This window comes from Ursus americanus, chromosome 17 (genome assembly GCF_024610735.1).
Source record: "Ursus americanus isolate L20-20 chromosome 17, mUrsAme1.1.p, whole genome shotgun sequence".
Taxonomy (NCBI): domain Eukaryota; kingdom Metazoa; phylum Chordata; class Mammalia; order Carnivora; family Ursidae; genus Ursus; species Ursus americanus.
Window position 1 is genome coordinate 36,994,880 of NC_142143.1, and position 13,444 is coordinate 37,008,323.

Consider the following 13,444-nt stretch of genomic DNA (forward strand, 5'->3'; position numbering starts at 1 on the left):
GGCATGTTTTCTCTGACCTATGGAGGAGATGGTTCTAATCGTTCACTCCCTCTTTTTCACGTAGAACCTTGCATATCACAGGAGTGAATACAATGCCAGGCAAGTGATCAGATGCAGTATTTTAACCTTTGTGTTATCACTTAGCACAACGAACAGAAGCTTAGATTTCTGGGTACAGTGAGCTATTCTGAAAACAAATTTCAAGAATAAGTGAGGGCCCCTTTTTTCAATATTTACTACTTAATTGAAAATCTGTGGGGCTTAACAATTTTTCAATAAAAGAGTAAATTATGAAATAGATAACATTTTCTGTTGCAGGACAGAGGGAATAATCACAAGTTCCTTATGTAAGTCCTTAAATTTAAAATCCTGAGAATTTAGTTAAGATGTGTTTTGAATAAAAAGCCATTGTATCAAGTGCTTCACATTCTTTATTATGAACATATTTTAAATGTTAGTGTCCTTTGATGTGTTATTTCCTTCTTGAAAGATTATCCCACAAAAAAGTACCTTAAAATATCTATGAATATAAAAATTAAATATCATAATCTCAGAAGAAAATTATCTTTAGTGTATTTTCAAAATATTTTGATTTGAAGATTAAAAAAATACATGTTATATATGATACATATTCCCATACCCTTAATATAAATATATACATATATTTTTCAAAATTCTTTAAATCTTTTCTCAAGAATTTATCTCATGAACAATAACAAACTACTAATAAATAAAATTTAAATTATAATAATAGAACTAATATAATTTAAAATAATAATGATAAAATAATAAAAGCAACTAAAAATAGAGAAAATTAATGAAGTTTTTCCTGAATTTGCTTTAAAATGTTATAATTCAATGCTATCAAAATTAACACAGAAGTCAGGAATCCCGGATTCTTGCCTCTTCTCTAGAATAGAAATGATCCCATGTTTCCTTTCCTGCTTTCCCTCTCACAGCTCCTCTAGCACAGCACTGTAATTCCTTATTTAATGCCTACGCTGTCCATTAGACCCCAAGCTCCCCTCAGGAAAACCATGAATATCTTGATGGTTGTGCCCCAATGTCTAGCATGTAGCAGACACTCAATTGTGAAGTAAAGGTGACCGAAGGAACTTATCTATATAAGCCCTGCATTATCTCATTGAGATTTCTTCCTTTCAGACAACAGAATCTTAGAGTCTGTATTTTCTCAGCTCACCCCTCCCAAACTTCTCTCCTCTTCCCCTGGACATCGCCATTTCTCCTCTGCCTGGAAAACCTTTCTCCTTCCCGGCTCTGCCTGAAAGACTTCTCACCATTTAAGACTCAATTTAATATAATCTTTTATGTCCCACACTCCCCATACATAGAAATGGGCATAAACCTTTACTGGAGGATTCATCACAATGAACTGCAAGTACTTCCTTACCTGTCTCACAGAGAAAATAAAAACAACAGCAAGAACCAATATTTGTGAGGGCTCCTATGGCCCAGCCACTATTCTAACCACTTTAAATACAGCACTAATTCACCTAATCCTAGTGACAATCCCATAGGTAGATTCTGTTGTTATCGTATAAACGTATTTTAGCAGTGCGCCCCCCTTCCCTGTAGCTTAACACAGTGTCCCGAACACTAGCACCATATGACTGGTGCACTGCACACACTCGACCCCCATGAAATAGACATTTGTAGATATATTTTAAAAAGAGGAAGCTGAGATTCCCAGTGGTTAAGTCCCTAGCCCTGAAGTACTTCAGCTACTAAGAAGAGGAGCCAATATTTGAACCATTTCTATATGACTCTTTTCACTGTATTACTTTCCACTTCTTTAATCCATAGTGATTTCTTTTTTTAAAAAAGATGTATTTATTTATTTGAGGAGGGGGAGGGGCAGAGGGAGACGCAAAGAAACTCAAGCACAATCCTCGCTGAGCTTGAGCCCTTAGAGGGGCTCAACCCCACAACCTTGAGACCGTGACCTGAGCCAAAACCAAGAGTTTGACACTCGACCAAATGAGCCACCCAGGAGTTCCAACAGTGATCTCTAAACCGAGGTATGAGGATCCTTCATACCCAATGAACGGCTGTCACTCTGAGAAGCCCCATAAAACAGGGAATACTGGGCTTATTGTCCTAAAATAAGCCAGCCAAAGTCATATGGAAGACAATCCAAATCATGTTACCACGAACAACTTCATAACAGAAAGTTCTCTATGATGAAAGTATTTCCAAGTCAGTCAGAGGCCTCTTCGGTAATTCCAACTATATTTACTTCAATACAATAAGAGAAGGTGGGAGAGAATTTCTTCAGTTTTTGTAATGAAATTAGAGCAGTAAATAAATAAATCATTGTTGAACTAAAGTCAAAGGTGACAGCAACTAGATATTCTTAAAAAAACAATAATAGCATCAACTGCAAGCCTATGCAACAAAATTAGGATGCAGCTTTATCGAATCAGCCTTGCGCCCTTGAGTCATCATCAAATCAGGTAAATCAAGCAACGTTGTAGGTTTCAATTATTTTACCATAATAAAGGTCATATTTCCCTTGTCCTTTTTTCTAAAATGTCTTCCTCACTCACCTGCTTTACGGCCTGATTTCTACCTGCCTTTATTCTCCCGTGCACGGGCCCTTGTTCTCTCAAACGCCTCCCTTTCTAAAGAGATTGGTACAGTCCCAGGTCATTTGGCTCTTCTGCCCATTCCAGATGGGGACCATTCACACAAGAGCAATTCTCCTGAGAAACAGACTACAAAGCCTCTCTCTTCTTTGCTCACGGTTTAGATGACCCGAGCCCAGGAATCCCTCTGTGTGAATATGTTCACCGAGGAAGACTAGGAGACCTGTTTCCCTCAGATGCCCTCTCTCTGTGCACTGCCTCCATTCACTACCAGAGGAGGGAGGGCCAGTGAGGTCAGATGTTATGTGCCCGCAGGGAAGCAGATAGCACCAGATTCTGTATTTAACTTTCCCGTGTCCGAGGCATTCCTGCTATTAAAGGAAATTTACAAAAATAGATTATTCTGCCATAAGATAGTGATTCATATTTATTGAGTACACATACACACACACACACACACACACACACACACACTATATCTCACACACCTAATAGGCTTAAAAGAAACTTGCAGAAAAATCACTCAGCTAACATTAGCAGAGCTGAGATTTGAACTCTGGTGTGTCTGAGGCCAGAATTCCTGCTGTTACCCACTGCCCTATATAGCCTCAAAACACCATTTTTTTGTAGCATCCATTAAGTAAAGCGGTTGGTGGAATGCCTGGGTGGCTCAGTTGGTTAAGTATCTGACTCTTGGTTTCAGCTCAGGTTGTGATCTCAGGGTCCTCGGATTGAGCCCCGCATCAGGCTCCCTGCTCAGCGTAGAATCTGCTTAAGATTCTCTGTCCCTCTCCCTCTGCCCCTCCCTCTGTTCATGCTAAATAAATAAATAAATAAAATCTTTAAAAAGTAAAAATAGAAAAATAAAGCGGTTGGCATCACTATTATAACTTAGCTTCAACAACAGTAACAGCCCAACAGAATATACAAAAAGTATGCACTCAAAGTATTTTAACTGGATACTGACTCACTATCACTTTCCCAAAATTGCAGTTAAACCAGGAGATAAATACCAAGTCCATCCTGAAATGATTCTCTCTTCAATTCATTGTACTACTTTAATAATATTGTACATATCACATGTGTGACATATTTAATCATTTGTTATATATCATACATATTTCAAATATAACATGATATTTACATGACTATAGCAAACTAAGTACAATAGTCTTCTAGTTACCTACTCAAAGTTAACAACAGAACAATTTTAGCTATTTCTGTAAATAATGTTTTTAAGAGCTCCTGCATTTTCTGTCAAATTCTGAATATTTTCAAAAACAAAACAAAACAAAACAAGAGGCTTACCCTGGAGCACAAACACAGCCACTTATACAGGGTGAGGATGGGGCACAAGTGAAGTTCATGGCCAGATTTGCACATGTAGTCTCACAATTTACACCACCAGCTGGTAATTCAGGGTCAGGAAATCTGCAGTCAAAATACACTTTTCCTTCGGGACAGGCATGAACTTCAGGGAAAAGGCACAGATAAAATACCCTTAACTTTGTATTTGCTCCATAGACAGATAATCATCCCGACAGGCATTTGTCGTCAAAGCAGAACTCATCCAAGAATATCCTACCAGGGATTACTAGCCGGTGCTCTGACTCTGTAATGTTTGGTTGAGGAACTTCCAAACTTTCTGCAGGAAGGTGTTCTATTGTCTCCTACATTTCAAAAACCTGTTTGCAGTTGGAAAACCTTAGCTGCCCTCCACAAAGCAATAACTAAATAACTATTATATAATTTTCTGAGGTCAAGAAACAGGGTATTTTGATTAATCCAAAACACACACTTTCAATGTTTTGAGGGCTGGTGAGAGAGCAGCTAACACTCTTACAAAGCCTTGTGTTTACAATGAACACATGACAGTTTCAGATCTTCACCTCTGAGTCATTATTTACATCAGTCCTCACTGGAGGGTAGAAGTGCAAAAGTAGACATAATTATAGGCAGTGTAGGGGCTACGTAGTCTTCCAGAAAGCTTTGGGCTCAGAGGGATTAAGTAACTTCCCTTATTGGGGCCAATGGGATCAAATCTTGTGGATTCCTCTGTGAGAAGTCTGGCCACCTGGATTTTCCCCTCTACCTCGAAGCCACCCTGAAGCGAACAGGACAGGGCAAGGATGGCCCCGTTGCTACTGAATATGTGTGTGGTCCCTGAACATTGCCTGTAAAGAAGCCTACAGAGTTTGAATCCTCATAAAGCAAATCCAGGGCATATAAATCAAAGCTAATTTATAATAATATATACAAGACCATGCAAATAAATAACAAAGCAATAGCTCCGTTTTATCGGCCCACACTCTTTCTGTCCATTAAAATCCGTGAAAGCCGTGTTGTTTGTTATTTGTCTAGAGTTTCTGCACTGCAACTAAAAACTTGAGGCTTTTTTATGGTGAAAATAAATCATATGTAGGGTACTCTAATACACAGGACTTTCAGGAATGATACGCAAGTGTAAAATAACATTCTAAAGAGAGATGGCAGTAGATGTCATCTTGCAAGCCATGTTTAATTGATGGCTGCTAGTCCTAGAGTCCAAGAACCAGTGGCAGTGGCATTGCCTCGGCCATCAGCAGGAATGTAGCGTCTCGGGCATCATCCTTGACCTGCTGGATCAGAATTAACGTTTTACCAAGGTCCCCACGTGATTGCGTACACATTAGTTTCCCAATTGCCGTTCTACAGGCAGTTTTCAACAGATGCCTGGATACATGAGCCTTGATGCACCTGAGGTCGTTCTGGGGTGGGCAGCATGAAGGCAGCATCCCTGGGATGGTCCGCTCGGCCCCCCAGCAGCCTTGTCACCTCACCCCAGGATGTTCTACAAATATTATAATTATCAATGTGAAAAAACTAAGGAAGCACAGGAGCAGTGTTGAGGAACATCCCCAAAGCCATATTCATGAACTTTGGCAAGGAGGGCTATGATGGATATATGAAAAGTCTTTCCGCAGAAAAATGGGAACAGTGTAAGAGCTGCGTTCTCTTTAAGGAAAACATCTATCTCGATCTTACCAGTAGAGGGCGTTGCTGGTTCATCACATTTCACGGTCCCATTTGAACACTGGCTAGTAGAGGTAAACAAATAGTTAATTTATGAGGCTACACCTCAGTTTTTTTCTGTATTTCAAAAACGATCTATTGTGCAAGAATTGATAGGTACATATACAAATGTTATTTTTTCCACATAATTTTTTACAAATTAGTTATTGGCTTAGGTCCAATTTAAAAAGACCTATTTCAGTTCAATTTTTATCAAACACGTATGTGTGGGACACTGCAATAGGCATAGAGGATACAAAACCCAAAATTCATAGTCGTCATCCAAGGGTTTATATTCTAGCAAGAAAGACATACAAATAAATAATTTATGCAGTGTGACATATGCAACAGAGAAATATGTTGAAGATAGAAAAGTAAAGCACAGAAAAATGTCTTAAAATCTCTTGGCAACCGACATCAAGACAGTCAAGAAGGTGAAGTCTGGACAGTCTTAAAGAATGGATGGAGGTGATGATATGGATAAAACAGAAAGGCTATAACACTCAGGGGAGACGTGGTACAGAGCAGTGTTCTGTGTGACAAAGTACAAGGCAAGAAGTGACAGGAGATGCAGATGGCAAAGAGGCCAAGGCCAACTCCATTAAGATGCTAAGACTTTATCCTGGAGACCTTAAAGGGAGAGGTAATAAGGTTGGTTCCAATTCCAGAAAATTCATTCTGGCAGCAGTGTTGAAGATAGAGTGGAGTCACATTTTCCTTGCAACTTAGGATCTAAATTCAGGGCACAAGACAAACCAAATCAAGCAAGATTAATCTTGAAAATCCCTTAAGAAGATATTGTTTAATTATATCTCTATTAAAAAAAGAAATCAAGTTAGGAAACAACATACCAGTTCTCAACAACTCCAGCATAAACAGCGTTTACTTCGGCTTTGGACCAGACCACGCGTTCTATATTTGAGCCCAGAGGAAGAAGCTGACTCACGTGCAAGGACCATGTTACCTGAAACGTATGCTTATGCATCCTGTAACACTGAGCTCACACCCAGAGGAATGAGTCACTCACACTGTGCATGGCAGAGAGGAACCGAGGCAGTTGGGTCTCAGGGCACAGACCCGGATTTTCCATATCATACTCTCTCTGGGACATAGGCCTTTTGAGAAGAATGGTACAGGGGGTCGCTATACTAACAGAATTTTTTTTCCTCATTGAAGTGGGATGGTTCCTTTGCTTTTGCCAAGTTTACTTAAATAAATTCAATAGCATTAAATTCTAGAGAGATGTAACACCTAAGTAGAATGGAAGGGGGCAAGACTAGAGACAAGAAAACCAGGTAGAAAGGTCCAGAAGAGAGACAGTGAGAGATGTGCCTTGGAGTAGTGAGGGGGGAATGAAGGACTGAATTTCACCTATATCTAGAAAGCAAAGTCCGCTGTGGTTGGGGGTTTCCTGGTTGAGCAGGAGGAAAAAGTCCAAAATGACTCCTAAATTTCCAGCTTGGGAAACTGGCTAGTAGTCCAACCTACTAGACAAAGATTCAAGAGCCGGTCGCCTTGGTGTCTTGATGGAGCGGTGGAAGGGGGGCAGATAGAGATGAGAATAAAGGGAAATTGACCATGAGCAGAATTCTGCCATAAATGCAAAATGAGCTGCAGAGCAAGGCAGGCAATAGCGCAAGCGCCACAGCACCAGGTTTCCTGGAATCGAAAATCAGCTTCTTTACCAAGTTGCTCAACTGCCTGGGCCTCATTTTCCTCACCTGTAAACAGGGGCTAGAGCCACAGGCCCTATCTCTTAGGGTTACAGTGGTGAGTGTTTGAATAATAGACATCAAACACTTAGAAGGGTACCGGGACTGCAGAACCCGCACAGTGATGGTTAGATATCATTATTACCACGACTGTTACTATATCTGCTGTCTATTATTATCTGTGGGTTCCCGTGGTGCAACTGAAAGAGGGAGATGAGGAGTTGGAAGATCAGTGCAGACTGCTGCATGGACGTGCCCGCGTTTTTAACAGGTTAGGACAGGAAGAGTGTTATCCCATGAATAAGTGTTATCTCGCTAGGATCAATGTCACTAGGGAGAGGGTTCACTGACTTCAGCGAGTGATACGGGCAGTTCAGTCCAAGTAAAACCCCTCAGCAACTTGCAGTATTTCTGTCCGAGAACCAAATTCATCAAAGGGCTTCCATTTTGCTGCATGACACTTAATTCATAACGGTTTTTTGCAGTTATAAGACTTAAGCATTCTATGCTGAAATGTCATATATATATATATATATATGGTTGAAAAGGCCACATAAAGGTTATCTGTACATTTTAAATTACAGAAGTCATATTTAAATTTGCAGTTTGGGTTAAAAAATTCTATTAGTACATGTGGTCAAGTACAAGCCCCATCACTGAAATCTACCATAAGCCCGACGGTGTTGGGATGAGCTCCCCAGGTTGATAAACGCTGCCTCTATAATGACACCGGCAGTGAAATCTATAAAAAAAAAAAAAAAGTGGGGGGGACAGTTAAGTTAATAAAATAAGATATAAGTTTTTTAAAAACACTAAAATTCAAGCAGACCTTATGCTCCATATTGGTAATATCAAGGCACACACTAAAGATGACACTATTCATTGCCTGCGTGCAAGCCTGTTACGTGAATGGCAGGAACCATCTACCTGGGGAGTATCGTGTAGCTTCAGATTGTGTTTCCTACATACAGATGCCGTGTCGTGTTAGTCGCAGTACAGACTGTGTTGTTTTAGTCACAAAAAAAGTCCCTGAATGCACTTCAGAGAAATATAATCGATATATCATCTCGTCCTCTGTACAAGACAAAAGTCTTTATCTCACGTGAGATTTGAGGAAGTTCTGAGCGCTAATAGACAGTCCTGCTACTGAAATTTATCACACGACAGTGAAACATAAACCTTGCTATTAATTTTGACGTCAAACAAGTAGGAGTAAACTTTGGGATTAACCATCACATTCCTTAGCTGTTCCTACAGCTATTTGTGAACATGTGCAGGGTTAAAAGTAAGTAAATAAAGGTAAAGATACCAAGAAACATTAATGACACAGCTCACAAGCAGATCTTTGCATACACGCACACTGGTCGTAGGGGGAAAGTAGCTGTTCAATAATGGAGACAGTTTATTGTCCAGTAAATGGTACTGAGTCAATTAAATTTGAAAAACAAACAAACAAACAAACAAAAGAAGCATGCAAGCCTATCTAAGCTGTAAGGACAAAGAGAGAGACACCGGATCCCATCAGTGACTTACATGGGCACACAAAAGCTGAGTGTGTCTTCATAGTATTTGCCTTCGGGACAGTTGCAGCCCTCAGCACAGTCGTCGTTACACTGCTCAGGGGCAGCAAGGGATGTGCAGGAGCGGCGACAAAAGGAGGAGCAGTGATGGTACAGCATGCCCTTGTGGCACACGACACCTAGGATGAAGGAGCATCAGGTGAGAAGGACTGCCACAGGGTGCAGGGCACTTACGCTGGGTTATAGGTCTCTGATAGACAGTAGCATGAAAAACAAAGATATAGTACATCAGTAAAACTTAGAACATTCCAGAATCCTATAACAGAAATAATAAGGGCACCTGGGTGGCTCAGTCATTCAGCATCTGCCTTGGGCTCAGGTCAGGATCCCGGGTCCTGGGATCGAGTCCCACATCAGGCTTCCTGCTCAGCAGGGTGCCTGCTTGTCCCTCTCCTTCTGCTTCCTCCCCCCTTCTTGTGCTCTCTCTCTCTCAAATAAATTTTTTAAAAAATCTTTCCAAAAATTTAAAAAGTAGAATAACAAATAAGCAAATAAATAAACAAAATGCTTACAGCGGACCCTTGAACAACATGGGTTTGAACTCCGTGGGTTGATCTACCTATACTTGGATTTTTTCAATAAATACATAACAGGAGTAAATGTGCTTTCTCTTTTTAATGATTTTCTTAATAACATTATCTTTCCTCTGGCTTGCTTTAAGAAGATACTACGTAATACATAGACAAAATACATGTTTATTGACTATATTATCATTTAAGGCTCTGGGCAACAGTAAGCTATTAGTAGTCGAGTGTTCGGGGAAGTCAAAAGTTATACATGGATTTTGACTGTGTGGGTGGGTGGGGAATCAGTGCCCTCAACTCCCACATTGTTCAAGGATCAATTGCATTTGCCTCAATAGAAATGTAACAGATGTATAAAGTTTCTATTTTGAAATGTTTTTAAGTGCGACATTTCGTAAGTCTTTAACAGTCTATACCATATATTTTTAATATTTAAGGTATTTTGCATGTCCAAACAAACTTCCTGTCCTCACATTTTAAATCTATTACTGCTATACTGACATCATCTTGTTTGTGACATTCTTTAAACCTAAGTAAACTTTAAGTCTTCTACAAATAAGGCAAAACTTCGCTTAATTGATCCATACTCATAGCTCTTATTTTTCACTTTCTGAATCATGTTCATACTTTATTCTAAATCTTCCCAATTTCTTTTTAGACCAACCCAAACTGATTATAGTAGGCAAACTAAAATAATCTAAAAACACACTTGTAAAAAAAAACCTAGAGGGGTGTCTGAGTGGCTCAATCAGTTGAGCACAGAGTCTACTTGAGATTTCCTCTCCTTCTGCCCCTCTCCCAGCTTGTGCTCTGACTCTCTCTTAAACAAATAAACAAACAAACAAATAAATAAATAAACAAATAAAATCTTTTTTTAAAAACCCTAGAAAATGCTAGATAAACATAATTGAAATTATGTTAAATGAAGTATCCTCTGAGAAATTAAATCCCAGATTTACATCCTGTGCCGTTTGATATATGAATTTACATTACTTTTATATTTATATTATTTTGTCTTAGAAAGCCCAAGCTGAGAAATTACTATCAAACCTGGCCAGTGATACCCCTGCAGTGATAGGAAAAAGCTTAATGAAACCTGTAGCAGGGAAGGGGGGGGGTGGAGAGGCAGAGAGAGTGATGTTCCTGAAACCCAGGCCATAAAAGATTCTAACAGGGGTGGCGCATGGGTAGCCCTGATACAGATTAACTCATCCAAAAATCATAGAACACATAAAGAAAGGAAACAATCTACCATGAATGAGACAAGAGACACTATAAGCCATGAGGATGAAAGGGAGATAATTACCTGTTGTGTAATTTACCTCCTTAACTACAGCTCTCCTGGGCCACCATACCACATCATGCTTTTCCTTACTTTCCAATACTTAGATATGACATTTCTATGATAAAATTTTTTTCAAATTTTTCACATTATTTCTGTTGCATATCTCAAACCATGCAGTTACAACTCTAATTTTGCTTATAAGAAAATTGGTAAAAAAAAAAAAAAAAAAAAAAAAAGATTGGTCTTATCCAATATAGCTCCAATTTTAAGAAGTGAAGTATTTCATTTGTTTTTCATGTTTGCACACTATAATCATATTCCAGATAACTTAAGCAATATTGACCTTTCTTTTTAAAAAATGCAGTTAATTATACAAAAATTCTAAAATGTCATCTGATCATCTTTACGTGTCATCATCATACTCACCACAGAATGAAATCTGAGCTCTGAAATCGATGGTAACACCGCGCTGGCCACAGAGGTAGGCATAGTGGGCAAGAGCATTGCAGAGACAGGCGCTTCCACACTTGCAAGTGTCATGGCGGCACAGCTGATAGTACAGTCCAGGGCTGATGTAGATGTGGCAAGGAGCAAAGAGCTCTTTGTGGATAACATCACAGTGTGCTGCGTATCCAACTAACAGACAAGCCCCCCCCAAAAAAAAACTCCATTAGCACTTCATTTACCAGTCTAGATCATACCCCTAAGTGCCAAATTCCAGAACTATCTAAGCATCTTGCTTTCCTAGATATATACTGAATTGCATATTATTTTCAACAAGAATCAATATTTTCCATTTACCCTGTTTTGTTGGCTTGTTTTTCTTTTAGTAATATTGGTCACAGCCCTTACTCCATATTTAATAATCTTTTAGCCAAAAAACAGTATTGTGTTATAGCTGAATAATAGGACCACAGAAGGGTCCATAGAAATGGCCTAAATCACCCCACTTTCTGCAGATCTTCATAGAAAATTGCCCCAATTCTGTTGTAAAGAATTGGTGAGTATTGGAAGGCTTATCTCCAGACAGCCACACACAGTGAGAGTGCTGCCAGATTGTGGATGCCATGGCAACTCCTTGGAATACACAACTATCCAGGAAGGATTGGGAAACATCTCATTCCAATGAAGTCTCCGGAGTAAATGTCATGTGGCAGTTACCATATAGTCATCAAATACAATGTCTGCACAAGGCACAGTGTCTGGCCAATACTAGGAGCTGAATAATGTGTGAAAAAGGAATCTATGAATGCATGAGTAAATGAATAATGAATAGAAATTAGGGATTGGACCACATGCTAAAGGCCATGAAATATAACTACCAAGCCATTTTGGGAGGTTTGGGCGATCATTTCTTGAAATTTATTGACTTTGCCCTTGAGAATGACTGATCAGATAGAATTATGGAAGTAACCAAGTTTGACAAAGCTATCTAGACCCCATCTATCTAAAAAAAAACCTGAACTCAGCCATAAAAAAAGAATGAAATCTTGCCATTTGCAATGACGTGGAGGGATCTAGAGAGTATTATGCTAAGCGAAATAAGTCAGTCAGAGAAAGACAAATATCATATGATTTCACTCATATGTGGAATGTAAGAAACAAAACAAATGAACATGGCGGGGGGAAAAAACCAAGAAGCAGACGCTTAACTATAGAGAACAAACTGAGGGTTGTTGAAGGGGAAGTGAGTGGGGATTGGGTTAAATGAAGGATGGGTGTGAAGGAGAGCACCTGTGATGAGCACCAGGTGTTATATGTAAGTGATAAATCACTTCTACACCTGAAACTAAGATTACACTGTATGTTAACTAACTGGAATTCAAAGAAAAACAACCTGAACTTATTCTGTTGAGTATTTTAAATATATTTATTATTGGTAAGGAACACATGGTAATTATCAGAGCATTATATTTTGCATTGCTATCATATGTATATGAAAACAAGGAACTTAGACTATAATGACTATAACAGCCTTCTGTTGGCATGTATTCTCCTAATCCCCAGGAACTCCAAAGCAAAGGACTACATCAGTGGGGCTTTTACTGTGTGCCCTGAAGATTTGTAGATCGAAAAATATTCTTACTAACATTAAGTAAAAGGGTGCCTCAAGAAGATCCTTGTGAAAAAAAATATCCTTCAGAATCTACTTCAGAATTACTGACTTTTATCTATTTTCTTTTATTGGGGATTTTCTATGTTTACCTATCTGAAATTTTTTAAAAAATGGATCATGGCAAAGGTTAAGAAGAATAATATCTAGAATATATGTCATAGAAGACATGAGATGGGGATAAAATGATAAAACATGTATAATAAAAGGGCAGATAGTAAGAGAGGTTATAAAGAAAAGACCAGAGGGAAACTGAATTTATCCTTTATACTCTAGTCCAACTTTTACATGTTATTAAAAAAAAACAAAAAATAAAGTTACTGCAATATCAAAGAGGGAATCAAGAAAGTTAGAAACAAACCGAGCAAGACTAATGGAAGGAGAAGGAAATCTATTAGTAGAAATTCGAGGACAGAATAGGGGAGAAAGTATCGTTAAATGGGAGTGAGATTAAAACTATTGAATTATGGAGACCACAAGACTTTAGTCTAATCCTCTTATTATACACAGGAAAAATGACCACAGGCGTTAACAATCTTCTACAAGCTTAGAAGCTAGCTTAGATAGAACGCC

At 38.9% G+C, this 13,444-nt stretch overlaps 1 protein-coding gene across 2 annotated transcripts in view; it reads right to left on the reverse strand.

Moving 5' to 3' along the window:
- OTOGL (otogelin like) overlaps nucleotides 1–13,444 on the reverse strand; it is a 130,172-nt gene that overhangs the window by 73,681 nt on the left and 43,047 nt on the right. For both annotated transcript variants that reach the window (XM_087868911.1, XM_087868910.1), the window contains 5 exons: nucleotides 11,185–11,394; nucleotides 8,903–9,068; nucleotides 8,037–8,111; nucleotides 5,631–5,683; nucleotides 3,915–4,077 (listed from right to left, as the gene is read on the reverse strand). In XM_087868911.1, the coding sequence (XP_087725037.1) occupies nucleotides 3,915–4,077; nucleotides 5,631–5,683; nucleotides 8,037–8,111; nucleotides 8,903–9,068; nucleotides 11,185–11,394 (667 nt within the window). The remainder of the gene's footprint in view (nucleotides 1–3,914; nucleotides 4,078–5,630; nucleotides 5,684–8,036; nucleotides 8,112–8,902; nucleotides 9,069–11,184; nucleotides 11,395–13,444) is intronic.